Source organism: Drosophila elegans, unplaced genomic scaffold (assembly GCF_018152505.1).
Source record: "Drosophila elegans isolate 14027-0461.03 unplaced genomic scaffold, ASM1815250v1 contig_520, whole genome shotgun sequence".
In the NCBI taxonomy this organism is placed as follows: domain Eukaryota; kingdom Metazoa; phylum Arthropoda; class Insecta; order Diptera; family Drosophilidae; genus Drosophila; species Drosophila elegans.
This window is the reverse complement of record NW_024545903.1, coordinates 3,641,161-3,661,599: the sequence shown is the minus strand read 5'-3', so window position 1 is coordinate 3,661,599 and position 20,439 is coordinate 3,641,161. Positions and strand designations below refer to the sequence as shown.

General features: G+C 40.2%; 3 protein-coding genes across 4 annotated transcripts; 1 reads left to right on the top strand and 2 right to left on the bottom strand.

Moving 5' to 3' along the window:
- Positions 1-1,566: 1,566 nt before the first annotated feature.
- Positions 1,567-4,530, bottom strand: LOC108145536 (endoplasmic reticulum junction formation protein lunapark-B). Its single transcript, XM_041709913.1, has 6 exons — positions 4,376-4,530; positions 4,044-4,273; positions 3,834-3,966; positions 2,867-3,299; positions 2,168-2,341; positions 1,567-1,914 (listed from the first exon to the last, which is right to left on the bottom strand). The coding sequence occupies exons 1-6, from the start codon at positions 4,400-4,402 to the stop codon at positions 1,748-1,750; spliced, it is 1,164 nt and encodes a 387-aa protein (XP_041565847.1). The 5' UTR covers positions 4,403-4,530; the 3' UTR covers positions 1,567-1,747.
- A 549-nt stretch (positions 4,531-5,079) lies between these two features.
- On the top strand, positions 5,080-17,104 carry LOC108145483. 2 transcript variants are annotated; one of them, XM_017270939.2, is made up of 5 exons: positions 5,080-5,872; positions 13,805-14,041; positions 14,864-15,208; positions 15,278-15,670; positions 15,747-17,104. In XM_017270939.2, exons 1-5 carry the CDS (start codon positions 5,243-5,245, stop codon positions 16,710-16,712), a joined length of 2,571 nt encoding a protein of 856 aa, XP_017126428.2. In that variant the 5' UTR covers positions 5,080-5,242; the 3' UTR covers positions 16,713-17,104. The 2 variants fall into 2 exon arrangements, with proteins under 2 accessions (XP_017126428.2, XP_017126427.2); XM_017270938.2 differs by having other exon boundaries at positions 15,744-17,104.
- Positions 17,105-17,606: 502 nt separating this feature from the next.
- LOC108145484 (fibrinogen-like protein 1) lies at positions 17,607-19,985 on the bottom strand. The gene is made up of 2 exons (XM_017270940.2): positions 18,871-19,985; positions 17,607-17,781 (listed from the first exon to the last, which is right to left on the bottom strand). The coding sequence occupies exons 1-2, from the start codon at positions 19,983-19,985 to the stop codon at positions 17,607-17,609; spliced, it is 1,290 nt and encodes a 429-aa protein (XP_017126429.1).
- Between the last annotated feature and the right edge of the window lie 454 nt (positions 19,986-20,439).

Below are 20,439 nucleotides of genomic sequence, written 5' to 3'. Positions count from 1 at the left end.
AGTGATTTAATATCATAAACTCTTGTATCGATTCTACGCACCCCATCCCTAGTCTAAGATTTTTCCGTTGGCAGTTATATTTCCGATAACCCGTTATAGGTTGACGGCCGTTCACTCATTCGCACCACGCAGTGCCAGTGAAACTGAACTCGGAACCGCCTTACGCACCAGCGATCGACTTTTCCGACTTCCTGGCCCGAAAGGCTGTGGCAGTGGCAGTGGCTGTGTTGGGAAACGAAATTCAATTACGTGGAAAAGAGCGAAATTCGAACTGCCACACAAATTATGAGCTAATCAGGCAGCGCCCAGTGCCCGCGGGTCGGCACACGACGATCGGGCTTAGGCTTACATGGCCATTGGCCACATATATGAACATGTTATATTGGGGGACAGACGTGCCCAATTGTTGGCAACGGTGTAACAGATTTAGTTTAATTCTTATAATTTGTGTTTGCCGCCAGCCATTGGCAGGAATTTGCGCGGGCGCGGCACCGTCCAATCCACACAATCCAATCCCTGCCCCTCTGCCCCGCTGCTCCACCACGATCACTGCTACACAGAGAAAAATTATGGTTGTTTTTAATATATGTATATAAATTTATTACAAGTTTTTGGGATCCAAACATATATTTGGCCATTTTTACTTGGTTTAATTAAATACATAAAATGTTTTGAAAAAATTTATTGACTATTTGGTTTCTAAGACATTATTTCTTTATTTGTATACAATATATTCAGATAAATAAACAATTTTTAATAATGCTCGAAATAGATTGCTACTATTTTTTACACATTTTAAGATTTTTAAATAAGAACTTTTGCCCAACATTTCCTGTAATAATTTAAAAAAAAAATTTTAACAATTATATGTTCAATATGTTATTAACTGATAATAAAAGCAATAATGTTAATGGCTTATCATATGAGAAAATCAATAATGTGTCACAGAAATTTGCTGTTCTTCATACGATCCAAAATAAATAGTTGTAGTCAATTATGTGCTTATTTTCTAAGATAAAATTCAACAGTCAAATATCAATTAGTTGCCAGAATTTGATGATTTTTTTTTTTGTGTGTAGGTGGGCGCTGGTGGTGCTGGTGTTGGCCGGCTAATGCGTTATGTTACGTTGCTGCACCGCCAGATTGCCAGGCAACCAGGCAGCCAGGCGGCGAGGCGGCCAGCCAGCCGATCGATCTCGTTAGCCTTGATCAATGGCCCGGAAAAACAGAATAAAGCTAAATAAAAGCCAGCGAAATTGAAATTGTTGACCGTTCGCATAATGCAGTGTTAGTCTGGAGTTGCTAAAGTCATTCGCATGTGTGTGTTCTCGCGCTTGTAAGTAAGTATCGCTGCTGGCCAAGTGATATCGCCAGCGCTGTCGGGTTTGCCTTTTTTGTCACACGCCGCGGCGTGCTTTAAATTATTATGCCATTAGTTGTCGCCTTATTTTGTCTAGATTTTAATTATCAATTTCCTTCTATGCTGACAGTTGGGGGAGTGGAAGTGGGAGTGGTGCCGCCCACACCTCCGTTGATTAAGGTGGCTAACCCAAAGAAAGTGCTGGCTACTCAAAACAGTATTGTATTCCATTCAATTCAGTTCTTCGACAATAAATTCATAATAACAGATTCTCATTAAAATTTGCTTACCAATAGAAAGTTAAATAAGTAAACTAATAAGCAAATAATCCAAGAATTTTGCTTGACTGGCGCCTTAAAACGTGTATATCGATGGGCTGTGATGCCCTCAGGAGCTGGCCGCCACCTCAGCCATGCTGACATCTCCGGCAGCCGATACAGTCTCCGATGTCTCAGTCTCCATTGCCAAGTCTTCCGTTACGTTGGTGGCCTCAGTATCAGCCTCACTCGATGGCACATCCTGCAGCAGGGCTCTTCGTACTGATGGCTCCTTATCTAAAAGTGTATTGGGTGTTGTTAGTAAAGATAATCTTACGTAAATTCAATTTCATCACTATTTGGTTAGCTAATAATCATTGTAAAAAAAGTTCTAGGTATTTACATTTAAGGAATTATCAACAACTTGTATTAAGTATAAGTAAAGCCTTTAGTATGACCTCATATACTATTATTCATTACTAAATAGAACGTTTAGGAATCCAATAAAATAACTTCATACTGCGATTTCCCCTTTAACTTAAATAAATACCGGAGTCATCGGATGATTCACTGTCTGAACTGTCGTTGCGTTTGGCCGTCGATTCCGAAGGTGCCTCCAGGGAAAGGCGGGGAGCCACGGGTCGCTTCTTTCTTGCCGGGTTAAGTACATTGCAGAAACCACACCTGAAGGTAGTGTACTCGTACTCTTCCTTGGGTAGCATTCCTGCGGATAAAAAACAATAAATTTATTAATATTATTTAATTACACTATTAGTTACAGATGATCTTTTCAAATTATATGTTAATAAAAATAAAGAGTGTAAAAAGAATTTAAGGCTAAAAAGATAGTGGTAATCATAAAGAATAGTGTCATTCAATTGGCCAAGTTAATTTAACTTTTATAAAATAATGAAGTTTCTCCTCACATTAAAAATAGACAATAATCGAACATTGTTACTTCAGCAACTTTAAAGTTGTCTATTTATATTTCCTAATTTAATTGTGACTTGTAGGTTAAAATTACATGTTAAGGTTTTAATTATGCAACAAACATTTCTTCATCATAAGCGTAAAAAACTTGTTTTAAATTGATATTAAATGAGCTTTTTGTGTATTCTATTCAAGTCTTTGCGTTTAACCCTAGCCAAAATAGGAATGAAAGCGAAAGCCTAACCGGTTTCTCAACTTTTAAGTGCAATATGTTTCTATTTCGAGTTTAAGAACTTCTTCAGCAGTGGTTGTAACCCACCGTTGTGGGCGTGGCACGCCTTGCAGATCATGCCGTATCGATCCTTTGGACTGTCACCCACGATGAAGTCCACAATGCGATCCAGAGCACTTCGCGATCGATCGTCCACGATGGGAAAAGGCGATCTTCGGCGTAATTCTTGAGTGGCGCGCAACTGAGGCGATGCTGACGTCATCGGTGCCAGTGAATGTGAGCTGATGACGCTGCTATTTAGCGATGTATTGTTGTTGTTATTGTTGCGGTAGACGCTGGTGTACGGTGCAAGCGATCGCTGCTGTCCGCCGGTAGTTGAAGTTCGGGCGGCAGCGGCGGCGGCGGCGAGCTGAGGAGACCGCTCGGCGACCAGTGAACGGTTGGGCGTCGAACCGCTCTGAAGACCGCTGATACGGAGCTGCTTCTTATCGCCGAATCGCTCCAGGAGATTCACTGCCACCTGTGGAATGTATTTGTAGTATAACGTTTATGTAGCTTATAATTATTTTGTAAGATCTGAATTCGCAACTGTGTTCTTTTTTTTAGTGAAAGATACCTTTTAAAATATCAGAAACTATTAAAAACAATTAAAAAATAGTTTAACAGTTAAATTACAAGATCTGTGGTCTTATTTGGATTTATATGCCCCCAAATAAAGACAAAGTTACTATCATTATTTCCCCCTTTAAGTAATTTAATAATAAAATCTACCAAAAATTGAGATGAGGTCTCAGTTCGTTTAATGAAGTTTAAAAAGAGGGGGCTAAAATAAATAAATAGGATCTCTAAGTTCACCAAATTTAGAAGATGTAGTAATGGCATCGAAATCCTTGAAATGACATATAAAAAAGTCTTTGCTAACAAACTTTTTTGTCTCAAATTTTTGTTTTACCAGCGGTGCTACAAAAAATCTATCAAAAACTCAGAAAAGAGCTCCGTTTTTTTTTTAGATTAAAAACAGGGCTTTGTAGATATAGGAGAACTGTAGACCCACCTTATAAGTCTCTTTGTCCATGACCTGCTCCAATATCTTGCGCTTCTGCTCCTTCAGACAAGCCAGCTTATCGCCATTTTTGTTGAGCTTGCGCTGGAAGTACCACGTAAACAGCCGCCGCAGAAAGATAATGCTAATTGGGATGTCGGGAAAGATGGGGGTCAAACGAAAACCGGATGCACTGGGTGGGTGTATGTGGGCGATACTCACACAATCGGAAAGAGGAGCAGTGGAACCAAGTACATGAAGCACTCCTGGACCGTGGGCGGAAAATAGAAGAAGTACCAGAGTCCGAAGCCCAAGATATAGGCGCCGATGGTGAAACCCACAAAGTTAGTGACGAATCGCCGTTTCCGCTCCTCGGTGTTGATCATGTACTTCTCCAACGCCTGGATCTGCGTCTGCAGCCCCTCCAATACCGCCTCCGTAGACTTTTCCTTCTATAATTAGATTCGTGGTTTCACGGACACATCATTTTTGGGTCTTAGTATATTCGCAACCGGGGGCAAATCGGCGGAGGAGCGGCCATCGCATATACGCACCCGGAACTTGGACAGCACGAATCCCATGGTGTATCGGTAGGAATTTAACTAGAAACGATTAAACTTAAACATATACTGGGCTTTTTTTTGCCATTAAACCGCCCGCTTGCCTAGGAATTATTTGTCGCCCAGCGTGACCGTGGCTGTACCTTTCGAATAGACCGTGGGAACCAGAAAATAAATACCTAAATACCAAATCGCAGACTCGAACCATGGAAGAACATTTTAATGGAAAGCAGCGTAGATTTGAACCACATGGGAGGCCTTTCAAAAGCTGAAGCAAGGCAATTTTTGATTATTTTAAAAATTTAATAAAATAAGGTTTATAATAAATTTTTGAATGTTGTCCTTCTGATAATTTTACTTGGTAATTAAAGTAAGATTCAAAGTCAATTTGGTCATACTATTCTTCTCGAAACACAAACAAAGTACAGCCAGATAATTGTACAAATGGGTCTTCAACTATTTTCTCCAGATTTTACATGTACCCTTTTAGTGAACCTAAAAATAAAAACAAATTTTCAAAGCTATCACTGCTAATAAAATACAAGTGTTTAGTTTAAAAATATTGCACTATCGTTAACTTTGTTTGTCAGTGAGACCGCAGCCGCATTTAGGTATTCCGGCAGTGCTGGAGGATGGCCACACTGCCGCGGGCACCCGCCGACGGTATATTTGAAGGCGCCCGCCTCGGTCACACTGCATTTTGTATTTGCCGGTTGTTTGGATCGCAGGTCGAATCGGAAGGCTCCGCGTATTGGTTTCGTTCAGCGCAAGTTGCTTCGCCGCGAGTGCGCCAAAAAAATTGCAAAAATTCCTAGATTTGTGTGTGGGGTGGTGGACCCAAGCCTCAAGTGAAGCCCAGTCATGATGCCGCTGCCGGAGTCGCAGTCCTCCAACTGGCAGCTGGAGGACTACGCGTTCTTCCGTAAATGCGGGGAAATCACCGCCTCGCCGGACGTCCAGAGCTTCGGCTTCAACTGCGCCTTCTGTCCGGCGATCTGCCTGCAGTTCTCCGTGTTCATGGACCACATCCGGGTGCAGCACACCCAGGACATGAGGCGGCGCTACGAGTCCGGCGAGGAGAGGAGCCAGCAGCAGACCCAAACCGATCTGGTGATCATGGAGCTCGACTGTCCGGAGATGTATCCGTTGCAGGAGGGCCACAAGAAATCTGGCAGCTGGGAGGCGGCCACGGCGGCGACGGACTTGGACATCCAGCTGATGAGCCTCGTGCCACCGACTCCCGCACTGCATATAGCGCCATGCCAAACACCCGAAATAGACTTGGTCTATGTGGTGGAAAATCCATTGCCACCCTCGCCTCCACCCTCCGCTGACATTTCGGTGGACGAACTGCCGGGCCACTGTCTGCAGTCCTTCGACTTGGATCCCTTCTCCATAATGCACGAGGTGGTTACGCTGACTCCGCCCACGCCCACCGTCCCACCACCAGCGGTACCAACTTCACTGCCCCGGTACGAGACACGACGCGTGGTAAGTTAATCACCAAACACCGCTGCCTATTCCCACAGGTCACAGTGAACACCTGCTAAATTAGTCAGTTGCAATTCGAAACAATTTCTTTTGCAAAAAAAAAAGTGTTTTAATTACAAACACTTTGATTTTTTATGTTAAGGTTAATCTTGTATTTGCTTTAGTAAAGGGCCTTCAAAATTAAACATTCAATGGTTATGTTGTTAGTATTGCAAAATATTCTTTGAGTTTAAAAATATTTGTATTTTAAAAGAAGTATTTTACTATTTTGTGGCTGTTTGTTAAATTTTGAATATTCAGTTTTAAACAAATTTTAATGTAAAAATTTACAGAATAATATTTTTTAATTATTGTTCGATTTGTTCATAATATTCTGAAGAAATCGCGGTTCATTTGGTTGTCTAAAACTAAATATGTTATATACTGTTCAAAGCTTCAAATGAATATCTTCGTTTTTAAATTTGAATTAATATTTAATATTTCTATAATATGTAAAAGATAAATATTTAAAATTTCACAACTAAAAATTTATATATGGCCTTATAACAATCCCATACATTTTTCCTAAGATCTTTTTAAAATACTTGAAGATCTGTTTGCGCATAAATCATACCTTAACAATGTACCCATACCGGTATTTTACTGTCTGTAGTTTTTGCTTTCCCCTTTTTCATGCGATTTTGTAATGCAAAACGGCTTTCCGTTTGCTGTCAGCATGATGGAGTGAGGGAGGGAGAGGGTTCGAGCAGAGGGGCGGTGGGCGCAGCAAGTTCCGGAGAAGGTTTCCCCTGGTCACTTGACCTTCAAAATAACGGCGCAATGGCACACAACACAAAATATTGAGCAAAAAGTGTGTCGCGCATTTTGCGCGCTCATGCTTCTCATTTCTTCTTGTCTTCCCCTTTTTAAGTCCCGTTTGCCGTCCATGGACTTTTTTGTTTTTATATATTCTTTATTTATTTTGGAGGGGCTGGTTTGTCAGTTCGCCAATCTGTGAGTTTGTCAGTCTGTCAGTTACCTTGCTATTTTCGATGATTTTTTTTTTCTGTGTTCCAACGCGACGCAATTTTTCAGCCTTTTCTTCAGGTTTCCACTTTTGTTTTGTTCCATTTTTTGTGGACATGAAAATGTCTGGGTCGGAAAAAAAAAACAACCAAATCTTTTGTTGTACGTTCAAAGCGATTTATGTGCTAAAAAAAAATATACATACATATAGATATGGGGCTGAAAAACACTCGATATTTGGGACACAAACATTCAGTGTTTTGGAAAACAGCTTGTCATATTTTCTTTGTTTGGCGGAGGCCTTTGCTCCGTGGCCGATTTTAAAAATAAATGCCTATTAAATGGTAATTAAAACGATTATTTATGTCAGCGCGGCATATATGGTAAAATTGTAAATAACTTGTGGATGGTGTCACATATCCTAGGATATAAATACATATGTTTATCGCAGAGTTTCGAGACACCGTCTTTAATGTATGACATTGTATGGCAATTACTAACTCATTTTGTGTTTTTTTAAAGCAATGTTTTTATGTACCTATACATTTAATTTTATTTTTCTGTTAAAAAAGGTACTTAAAATGTCAATAAGTTAGACTTTGCTTTGACAGGCATTTCTGGCAATTTATATGTACCAATACTATTAACTAATGCAATGTGATAATCAAATTTTAAGGCATCCAGACAAAAGATGAAAAATCTTGCTAAATCTTCAATAATTTGACGTGACGCAGTCTTATTAGTTTTCTTTTGGCCAAAAATAGGCCAGATCCGTTGACGTAATGTAAATGCCAATAAATAATATGTCCACACACGAGATAATTTAATAATAATTAAAGGAAAATAGTACGAATAAATATGAGTGGGTAAAGTGGATGCATTTGTTGTCATTATCGACCAGATAAAAGTCCAACAAATAATGGTTTTTTCGTAGAGCAGACTGTTAGAATGTCGGTTATTATTATCGTCCACTCGATATCCGGGGAATTCAGCTGTTCTCTCGGAAATACAAATTGAAATATTGATAAAAATGATTTTCTATGTATTTGCCCGTAGGCTGCGTACACGGCACTTGCAATACAAATTATTGGTAATTTCGTTGTTCTTCTTTTTTTTTCGGTTGTGCCATTATCAGCCTTGGGCAAGCTTGTCGGCCGACATGGAGCTTTATCTAGACCCCAAAGAGGTAAACAAATAGGGGAGTATTATCTAAGCTTCGATTTGGTAGGCATTCGTAGACATAACGCTAGCCACAGTGGGGCAGGATATAGCGACAGCAGAGTGAAAATAAAATTATTTTGCTAATAAGCGAATTCCGCTTTTGGCTGATTTACGAACATAAATCGAAATCTCTTAGCAATTGCCTCGGTTTCCTGTTCAAACCACTTGTTGTTAGCGTTGTGCCTATTATGATTTATATATCCATATGCAATATCGACGACGCGTTGCTCTCGCCACTTTAAGTAATTTAAGATACATACGTCCGATCGATCGATCGATCGATCGTGGAAGTCGTCGCCCGACCCAGACAACCCAATCAGCCCTCCCCCTTCCGCTCGACCATTATCATTCCAACAAACTCACCGCCCATATCGCTATTGGGGGTAATAAAATAATTTTTAGATTTTTGTCGATATTTGCCGGCTATTGAAAATGGCTTAGAGATAAGAAAGCACGACGGAACTTAACTAAGGAGGTTTTAATGTTCATTTAAACACTTGTAAATTGGAATTTTTAGAGCACCTGCCATAAAACCCCTCACAGCCTATAAATCATTGTCCCAGTTGAGCGACGACTTGAAATACACTTGTTTGGCGATGATTTGGCTGGAATGGCTACTGAATAATGCCCAGTTATATGTCACTAAAATACTAAGTCGATTTCCCTGGAAATCGATTAGTTGTTTGTGTTGGATCGTATTATTATTATCAGACAACTAGTTGGGGACCACTAAACCATTACTAATCCATTAAAATCAAAGCTGTGAGTGCACTGAGAAACCCTCCCATATATCATCGTCCATAATCTAATCTTAAGTCATATCAATGCGTTTCGTTTATTATCTTCCCAGGCGATAATTCGTTTTCAGCATTTCAAAATCTTCTGGTCGGTTCGATTTATGTGGACGTTAATCATGATCAAACAAAAAAAACGAGGACATGTTGACAGGCACTGCTTCAGTTTTTATCGGCCACATCCCATGCGTATTAAATAATTAACAAGTTTAACTAAACATTTCGGCAGGCGGACTTTTGGTGGCTTTCCACCCGCAAGTCGACTCTGATCGATCAGCTGAGGAGGTTTTACAATCAGTCTAATTAAATTAATGCAGCCTTGTGACTGACTCGGACTGAAAAAGTTATTTGTTTAAAGTTTTACAGAGGCGAGCGCATTTTATTTTTTTTGTCAGAAATTGATTGCACTTAATGCCCCCGTATTATCTTTGAATCTGGCTTTCGCTTTGTTTGTTTGCCTTCCCGGTTCCTGTGTGTGTGTGTGTGTGCTCTCTATAAGGTTTCCTATCGGTTTATTTTTCGTCGTTTTCGGTGGGCTTCCATGCCAATTCCATCAGGGCGTGGACGAGTTTTATGCTTGGCCATAAAAGCAAACGAAACCCTGCCACGGGTTGCGTGAAAAAAAAAAAAAAAAAAAAACAAATATTCTTCATAATTTATTAGCTCACGTTGGCTTTATTACATTTGAGTCTCGTGTTCTCCCGGATTTTGCATGTCGTCGTCGTCGTCGTCGTCGTTTTGCCTTTGTTCGTTGTCATACGGCTTGCGGGGGCATAATTTTATATAGCATACAAAAATGGGAACTAAACCTACGTACATATATGGAAAACCAGGCGCTTACCGAAAGCCGCTGTTCGATCAATTAAAGCCCTCCCTTGGGCCGCAAATCAAACAGAGCTGCGGCAAAAAAAAAAACAAAAAAAAACAAAACACAGAACCGAAAACTTGCAATCAACCATGGCCGTAGGAACAGGCACTGACACCATTTGAGGCCAAAGCCTTACAATGGTATTAGATGGTGTATTAATGGGCTTTCCCATGAATCTTTTATTTGCACATGGATCAGGCCCTTGCGCTATATGCATGTGTGTTCCACATTCCTCGTATAATTGACACTCGCTCGGGGTCGGAGCAGATCCGATAATCACCATTTCGTAATTAAAATGTTTTGAAATAAGAGTTTTCGTCAATTAATTCGTAGCATCTTACCATCGAATCGCATCGCATCGCATCATCATCAAAGGCATTTTTGATTGGCGCTGCCCGCATATTGTTATTGTTATTCTTATTGTTTTTGTTATTGTCTTGCATGGTGACAAATGCAATAAACAATAGCTTTTAATTGAAGAAGACGATGACGCAGCTGCTCGCACCCAGAATTGGTCTAGACTGGCCTTGTTTGACCCATGGATTCCCGACTTTGATATGGGCCGCATTGCAAGTGCGCTTAATCAAAGAAGTTAACTATATTGTGTTACTAGCTAACAACACTACTTACGAGTTTGACAAGTTTCTTTTTAATAAATTAAATTCTCTTTTGTCTCATTTATGAAGGCAATCGTGTATATGACCTAATAAAATAATAAAATTAATAATATAAATTTATTTTTTTATGGGCTCTTATTTATTCATTGATAGGGAAAGCTTCAATATTACCAACTTATTTTTTTACTAAAGAACGGAACCCAAAAGTCTAAAGTTCAGCGTTTTAGAACTCCTACAAAAACATTCTGTGGCTTAATATCGATTTATGGCTTCATCGGTTGATCCATTTCACTCTTTTATGTTATTTTCCCTTCTTGAGCTTGCCTTTCAAAACTCAGACAGTTCTAACGACCAGTTTCGACCCCCTTCGATTGAAAAAAAATGTATAAATAAACATAAAGGGGGAAAACACTCAACTAACTCAATAAGATTGCTCTGCGATCGGGTTTCAATATACATACATCGAGAGAAGTACACCCGGGAACACACTGCGCTGCTGGTCTTGTTTATTGAATTTTTATGCAATTTTGTTAACTGGATCAATTATTTCAATTGCGTGTTCGGTAAACACAAGTTGTGACGCACTCCCCGGACAATTCCGGACGTACTCGGGCGGAGTGCGGTGAATTGGGTGGACAAGGCTGTCGACCAGCCACACCCCACAATTGGTGGTTGTCTAGGTGGTTTAAGGGCCACCTCGGCTGTCCATCGTGGAGAGACAAAACCAACTTTCGATGGTCAGCGAGTCGTAGGTGGACGTAGACGAGCCTTTGTTTGCCCCGTTCCGGTCGACAAATGGCTGGGTCTTTTGTTGCGCCAATATGTGAAAATGTGATAGAAAAAGGGAGAGTTTAATGGAGAAAACTAGCACTAAAATACCCTTGTTGCTCCCAAAATTATTGACATCTGAACTTCATAAATATTATGATTATGTATATATGTATTTTAAATAATTTATGTTTCTGTGTTAGAAACAAGGGGGTATATATTTTATAGGGTGTATGCTATAAATAATATATATATATAAAGCAATTCTTAAATTAAATCTTTTATTATATATTTAATTTATAAACTTCAAAAGGAATAAATTAACTACTCTCACAAAGTAAAATCTGCTAAATGAAAAATAAATAAAATGAAATAAAATTACCTGCTTTTCCTGATTTAAAAACTAGTTTTGCAACGATAGTACCTCTAAAAAAGATAAATAAAAGCAAGCGTTTGTGTGTAACCCTAAAAGCTACTAGATCTAAGCATTTTCTAACAGTGGTATAACAAAATGTGTACCCTCTGCATACCCTAACCATTTAAATACCAGGAGAATAGATGAAAAAATATGATATAAAACAGCTGTTCAAGCATTTACTGAACTCAATATGGAAAGAAATGAACCCATGTGGATGTGCAATGCAATGTGGAATGCAGTGCTGGCGGTATGGAACTATTTCCTGTTGCCAGGCAGACACCGACACCGACGTCAAGGTTTGGCAGGGTCAGCAGGGAGCGGTGGGCGTTTTAATGGGTTTACTCTGCTCACCTTTCCGCAGGGCGTCGAGTGGTTTGGGGTCCTTGAGTCCTCCAGTGGGTGTAACCCCGGTTGGAGCTGCAGTGGCTCGAAATGGAAATGTTTTCGCTCGCTTTGCCAGAGAGGAGGGCGCGCAACTTTCATTTCGACGTTTGAAATTGCATTTTTAATTGGGGCCAAGGCTCTGCGTGCTTTTTTCCCGTATTTTCCATTCTGCAATTTTCAGTTATTCAATTAGCTCAGGAAAGTGATGTTAGTTTTCATGTTGTTCGCTATAGGTCAGTACGCTGTTCGATGGTTGAATGATTGGTGGTTGGTGGTTGGTGGTTTGTGTCTGATGGAATGCCATTCGATTAATCAGCCGCCTTTTGGGCCATTAACCCGTTTTTACCATTGATTAATAGGGTATATTTAGGACACAACAGTAGCCGCTTTAACAGAAATAAGGTTCCATTGTTTTTGTAAATAAGTGTTATCCATAAAACTTTTTCAAAGAATATTACATTCATTTTTCTCGAATAAAAATATTTTCTCAGAACTATTAGTTGCCTGGATCAATAAATGCAAACCTAATAAAGAAAACATTAACTACAACTCTCCAATAACTCCTAATGCTTTTGGAACGCGTTTCACTTTATCTAGGCCCATTTGTGTTATCGACATTTTGTGGGTGGACTTGGGGGACTAATACAAACTGGAATGTATTGACGGAGTAAAATATCGACATTTGTGATGGTCACTGGCGGGTTGCCTTAATTTCAAGACAATCAGGCGTCAATTTCAATTACCAATTATGGCCAAACAAAATACTTGAAAAAAAACCAACTAAAGCAAATATTTAAACACCCTTTCTTATAGTGAATTCTTACATGAATTTATTTATTTTTACGGCAAAGATTTATTTTTCTAAATTATCAACATCAATGAATAATTACTGAAAAAATAAACATTCCTAATTTTTTTTTAGGGGGCATATTAAGTTTTGTTTGACTCCACGCATTTCAATGGGGAACCGGTTAGAACTGCTCATCGTATACGGAATACCGTATGCAATGTTTGTCAGAACAAAACATTTGCATGCGAAAACAAATTTCGATTCGGTTTTAATTTGGGTCTCGCGAATTCTTAATTAGGGTACTGGTATTGCGGGACCTTATCGACATCAGTTTTCAAGTATATGAGGGTAGGTCGGGTTCCATTCTGGGCACAGCGATAAACTTAAAGCACCCCAGGTATCCAAGTTCTTCAAAGTGTACTTTCGAATCTACTTTATGAATCGGATATTATAAAATTTGTAAATATATCTCTATATGTTGTAAGCTGCTTTCGAATTGACTTGAGTATCTACCCAACAACTTCTTACACCCAGTAATCCAAACTATACTTAATGCATGACAGATGCCCTTGAATTATTCATAGACTTCAATTCTTGGGCAGTATAACAATTGCAAAATACGATTAATGAGTAGTTATGGGGGAAGTACTATGTTGTACTTAATACGCTCATCTTCAAGCGAAAACCAAAACAAATTAACAAAAGGGGCAAACAAATGGATACACACATGCAAATACCGGAGAATATATATATTATATGGGAATATAGAAGTCGGCCCATATGCAATTGCGATAAGAACAATGACGACGACACAAAGGCCAATAGCCGCTGATATTCGAGAATCGAGAATTGAGAATCGAGAATTTAGTATCGAGAGCGAGGGAACCGAAGGGCAGACTTTCCCTTTTTGTTTACCACTGCTGTTTGTTTGTACGATTTCCAGCTCTACGATAAACCCAGGGCAAGATCATGTGGCCGGGCACTGCTAATCTCACAGACACTCCACCAATGGCAACTGTTACAAATTTATTTATTTATGCGAAATATTTATACTTCTCTCAATGCAGGCAATGCAGCGCAAGCTTCGTCAGGCGGAAAACGAGAATGCAAAAGATTTGGAGGAGGATGAGGAGGTTGATATGGTGGATATGCTAGATATACTGGATGTGGAGGTGGAAGAGGAGCAGACCAGCGAGCAATTGGATAAGAACGTGCTGGAACTGACGCCGCCTGCCACGCCCCCCACCCCAGTACCGCCCACATCGCCGACGAGCAGCACTGCGAGTTGCGTGGATTTCCAATCGGTGAGTAAACAACAACCGATCTTCACACGATCAGAACATTTTGGGGGGTGTCCAACTCGAGCTACGTATTCAAAAATTGTATTTGCCTTGGTTTTAAATCTCCTCTTAAAATATATCGCTTTCTTGTTTTCATTTTCATATTAAATTACAACATTTCAAACATTTACTCAGATTAAATCCAGTTTTAAATACATAGGTACAATAAAGCTTGACTTTGATGGCAATTTAAAACTTTTAATTGCAGTAACCAATTTAACAAGCATAATGCTTTACTTGAGTTTAATGCTATTTAATGCTATTTTTAGGAAAATGTTAAAACACTGTTTTAAACAGTCTAATTTTAAAAGTTTGTAAAATTTGTTTATTTTTATTTTTTTCAAATTTATAGTAAATCAAAAGAATCTTTCTTAATGTATACACTATTTTAAAATATTTTTTTTTCTCAAATCCGCGATGATTATTAATTTTATTTTTTTTGTTTTTTATTGATTATGCTCAGAAACTAATAATTATTTGTGAGCAAATTCCAAAGCCCACTTCGCTAATGTTTTTAATTTTTAACTATAAGTTAGCTTTATATAAAGAAAAAAAAATTTGTGACCGAAAAAAATATTTGTTCACAAATAATGATTATTTTTTGTGTGATATTAAAAAATATTACTCAATATATGATTAATATTAAAATACTTAGATGCTTTCCTTATTTTAAAAAAATGATAATGTTTGTAATTTTTGCATGACTATATTAAGTGATTTGTAACTATATATATGACAAAGTCTGCTGTTACTCTTTAAGTTATTCGAATATTTGATTAATTCCAGAAAACTCGACGTGAGCTGGAGCGCAATCGTGAATTCGTTGGCTCTTTGCTGGCGGAATATGAGCGGGCGGAGAAGTTGTGGAACCCCCGTCATCCGGACTACAAGTACAATGCCAAGCGGAGTGTCTACGGCGAGCTGGCTGCTCCGCTGGAGGGCGTCTGCCACAAAAGGCTTTCCGGGGCGGAGATATTCGCAGTGCTGAAGGAGCTCAAGGGCAGATACCGTCGCGAACTGAGCAAACTGAATGCTTTGGGCGGAAAGTACAAGTCGCGGCTGTGGTACTTCGACAGGATGCACTTCCTCAGGGGCGTCATTGAAAACCGGCGAGCCGAACGGGAGGCCAAGGCATGTACTCTCATGACCCACTTTTTATTGTCTTGAATAAAGAAAATACAAGCTCTTTAATCCTTTTAGATCTCCAATGAGGGCACTGAAAGCGAAAAGTCCTGCGAAACGGATGCAGAATCCTGCAGCAAATCAGCATTGTACCGCGAGGTGCTCAGCTTCATTCTGGATGCATTCAAGCGGCTGGAGTGCCTGTGGAATCCGCAGCACTATGACTTTAGCAGCTGCTGCAAGAAGGATCTGTACCGCGAGATATCCGTCCAGTTGCAGGAGGAGCTCAACTACGAGCTGAGCGGCGAGGAGTGCTACAAGGAGATCCAGAAGCTGAGAACCCGCTACCGCAAGGAGCTGCGCATGGTGATCAAGCACAAGGGTCTGTACCTGCCCAAGTTGTGGTGCTACGATGACATGGAGTTCCTGCAGCCCATACTGCAGGAGCAGATCTTCAACAAGATCAGCAAGGTAGTGGTTTATGTTCATTTAAATAGCTTAAATAGCTTAAATAGCTTAAAAATAACTTGTTTTTATATTCCAGAAGGTCGGCGTGGTGGAGACGAACCAGAAGACCAAGTTCATTGATGCCAGCTGCATACAGTTTTCCACCTGCGAGGATCAGTTGCAGTTTGTGGAGATCTATCGCAACTACTCGGCCTTGTGGGATGTGGACCATCCGGACTTCAGGTCGAATGCTTACCGTGGTCAGGCCTTGGGTCAAATGCTGGACGAGTTGAACACCACCTTTCGCACAGCACACTCGTTGGAGCAGTTGGAGAAGACCTTGTTCGAACTGCGCAAGGACTTCTCGGCGCAGAAACGTAAGATACTCACTGAATCTATGGACTCGAGCAGTGTGCCCCTGCTGCATGCCAAGTTGGCCGAGTTCCTCAACCAAAACCTCGGTCCCTTCCGCTGCGACATATGCTCGGAGCTCGTCAAGACCTGCGACCAGTATAAGATGCACCGATCCGGACACGATGGCACCCAGCCCTTCATCTGCACACTGTGCGGTAAGGGCTTTCAGATGCCCTGCAACCTGACGGTGCATATCAGGCGGCATCGGAGGGACTTCCCGTATGCCTGCGAGCAGTGCGACAAGCGATTCGCCACCTCCACGGAGGTGGCCATCCACCTGCGCACCCACACCGGCGAACGGCCATACATCTGCGACCTGTGCGGTAAGAGTTTCAAGACCTGGTCCTTCTTCGACATCCACCGGCGACGGCATCTCAATCAGTCGACATTCCATTGTCCCATCTGTGCGAAGGGATTCTACGAGAAGAATCGCTTCACGGACCACATGAACTCGCACTGGGCGATCCGTAAGCATCTGTGCACGGTGTGCGGCAAGACTTTCACCACCTACGGCAACCTCAAGAAGCACACGGAACTGCATCTGGCGGTGAAGAAGTACAAGTGCAGCACGTGCGGCAAGCGTTTCGCTCAGTTCGCCAGCCTGCGATGGCACAAGAAGCGGGAGCACAGCTCCGATGGCCAAACGGAATAGAACCTGTCTCCTCGGCACTTCACAATATTTGCAGGGCAATCGTAAGGAGTTAGTTGTGTGCCCCTGTACTTACAGATAGTGTGTACCTATCATATCGTTAATCTAGCACTAAGTAATGTACAATATTTATTTGCTGTTCAAGAGCGTCTGATAAATGGCCACAAGTGTGTTGCTTTTCAAGTTCTGTAAGCTTTATCAGACGATTAGCCACGCTTGTAACTGGTTTACGAGTCGCAGAACCCAAAGTCATTGAAAGTGAAACCAAAAATATACATACATATGCATTAAGCAAAGTCATTTGGTCAGTTTGGAATGTTAATAAATTTTATAGAATAGAAATTTGAGAATATTAAAAAAAAACTTCAACTGGTTATAGCCAGTTGGATCAAGTATTGCCCGGCATGTATAACTCTTTGCCAAAGTCGTAAATCGATTTTAATTTAGATACCGCCCCCTTTGGCTTATTTACCGAACGTTTATTGACTCCAATTGAGCGGCTCCAGTCGCCCGATGAAAGTGCAAGTGACAAATACAAATATGCGATCGAGGAATCTCGCCAGCATCCAGAGTTATTTCATTTTTATCGGCCCAATGCACACACACTCAATTAGATTTCATTAAATTTTTGCAACAGAGCAAATTACGAGTACGCCGGAAAATGAAAATTAATTGCACCCAATGACTTGTGTGTGTGTGTGTGGGTGTGTGTTCAAGCAAACAAAAAGTCTAGAGCGATGTGCAGTGAACTGTAACAAAGTAATTACCCAATGAACAGGGCCACAAACAAAATCGAAAGCCAATCAACTGTCGCAAAGAAGATACATTAATGGGTTTTGGCACCCAAGTGAGATTTATATACATACAAACATAGTTAAAATTAACTGACTTTGGTAATTAACTTGGGTTCCTGGGCGTTCGCTTTGCCTTGAGCAGGTCCTTCAGCTCCATTTGGCTCTTGGGACGGATGAGCATCTGCACGGACTTCAGGGATCGAAAGCTGTACCACGGTTCCCAGTAGATGCTCTGGGCATTGTCCACCTCGCCCTTGAAGTATTTGCCATTCAAATTGCTGCGGAGGGGAATTGGAATAAAAATTGATAATTTAAATAATATTTAAGATTTGAAAAGTACATTGAAAAAACAAAAACGGAACTCTTAGTCGATTATCACGAATTTTAGATACCTTTTACTCAGCTAAATAAATTCAAAATAAATTTGCCTCAGAAAACAATCAAATATTAGGGTGGCGCCATCTACAAACAAATTTACATTTATGGTTGATGCCTTCTAAAATAATAATAGATTCAATAAACTTATAAAGCTTAATAGGCGGACTCTAAAATGTCTCAGAGAGATACGACAGACTTTCGCGATTAGTGGGTGTTAGAGTGGGCGTGACCAGATTTTGAAATAAACTTGCGCTGCGTAGGCATAACTAGAATCTGCATTTTAAATCCAAAATCTTTAGCTTTTGTAGATTCCGAGTTCTCGACGTTCATACAGACAGTTAGACAGACGGACATATAAAAATTGCCAGTTACAATTCGTTATTCACAGGTCAATAAACACGTTTCATTTACATTTAATGTAAATAAGATATTTAAAATTGGTAATTTTATGATTTCTCTCTGTTACTCGAACTTATCAAGACCAAAACGAATCCGAATTCCATCAAACGTCTATATTTTCTTGTATATTTGTTTTTCTGTGTAGTGTTGTCAAAAAAATTAAATTTTTTAAAAACCAATGTTAAAGATAAGAATGAGAATAAATTTATTTGAATGAATGAATCGTTTAGCTATTAAGTTAAGTCTCCCAAAAAAGAAGAGATAGCAAGCTGATCACCAATTTTTGTCATATTTTCTATCAATTGGTCTGCTTATTGAGTTAAAAGTATTATTTTGATAAGATAAAAACATCATTGTCACATATCTGAGTTGATAATTTAATAGGTGACTGAAAATTCTATTTTTATTTATCATTGCTGGTAGATCAAAGAAAAAATCCGTACTGATAGATTGTTATGGCAATAGTGCTATTTTTCAAATATATTTGTCACTCATTCTATATTCTAATATCTAATCTTAGAAAGCAATGACCTTTGATGATATATGAAGTGTATAAAGTGTAACAATATTTCTTGTTTTTACCCCATTACCTGCGGGAACAGAAGTCGTACCACCAGGCTCCCTGATGATGTTGCGCACAGTTCATGTGGGTGAAGGCATCGTTGTCCCGGTCGAAGGTCGAGAACTTCATCTTGTCGTGGGTGCGCAACGCATCGCTGGCGTTGCCCTGATAGTGACCCAGCAGCTTCAGTTCGTAGCCCTCCTCCGCACTGCCGATAAGGAAGTCGTCGTAGTGGGCATAGCTCGTCTCGCCGCCGAATCTCCTGATGCTGATATACAGTTCGTGTGGCTGTGATGTGACCAGGCGGTATAGTTTCTCCAATCCGATCCAGAACTCGCCGTTCAGCTTGCCAAATCCTTTACTATACGCATCCCAATTCCGGTAGAAGTTCACGGATCCATCCACACGGCGTTGAATGGACAACCAGCCGGGTCCGGCGGCCGTTTGGCCCTCGCAGGCAACCAGGAAGGGCAGGAATCCGGGCAGGTGGATCAGGTGAATGCCCGGATAACGACCATAGGGCATACAAGTCGTGGTGGCCGCCTCCCAATCCGCCAGCAAGTCGTCCTTCTTCTCCCGGAACTTCCCCTCGAAATATACAACCTTGCCCTTAAGATGATCGATTAGCAGAGCACTCGAGGTATTCAGTTTTCTCAGTTCAGTCAGTACATGCTGTTTTCTCTTCAACCTCGTCTCGTATATCTTCACTTTTTGTTCCAGCTCCCTGATCTTTTCATCTTTATCTTTAAGGGCAGCCGTAAATGATGAGTTCTGGGCACTGCAAGCCTGTGTGAGATTTTCAAATTTGCGCAGCAACTCATCGTCCGTTTGGTCCTTTGTTTGCAGTTTGTTAATCTCGTTTTCCTTGTCCTTGATCGTGGCGGCACTCTCAGCTATTCTTTCCATGTAAACATCCAGGAGATCATCCAAGTCGCCCTTACTAATGCGTATTGTCTTATGTTGATCGATGTGCACTTCCGCCAGTTTTTCCGGAGCGACTGTGACATTGGCGATTTGCGTAACATTAGGATTTGTGGGTAATACCTCCTTTAAGGGAGCTTTGGTGGTCTTTGCTTTCGAAACAACTTGAATGGACCAGGCTGAATTCAGCATAATGATCAGCAGTATAAAATAAAATTCCATTCCGAGTGGATTTCAAGAACCGTACACAATAAAAATTAAAATTCAACTGAAATCGCAAGCGAAATGTAGGGAAATGCAGTTGAGCGCAAATCAGGAAACAGTAGCTAATTCTAAGTCAACTGCAGATAAGAAATTCCGAACTTGAAGACTGCTCTTGAACTTGAAGAAGCATACTTTTCGAGCTGACTCACATTTTATGTTTCCTATAAAATAAAAGAAATCAAAATAAAATATTATAATCTAGGCCAAACCTCAGGGACCTTAATAATTAAATGTTTTGTTTTAAAATTCACAGCAGGTTGAATACCTCGCTGTAGGTTTTTTTTTTATGTTTTTCATATAATAACTAATCTTTATAAAACAGAATAGTAATAAAATGTTACCTAAAATATTAATTTTTAAAATGTGTTGTTCGTTTATAAACTGTTTTGAAATTTCCAATTTGAACTACGCG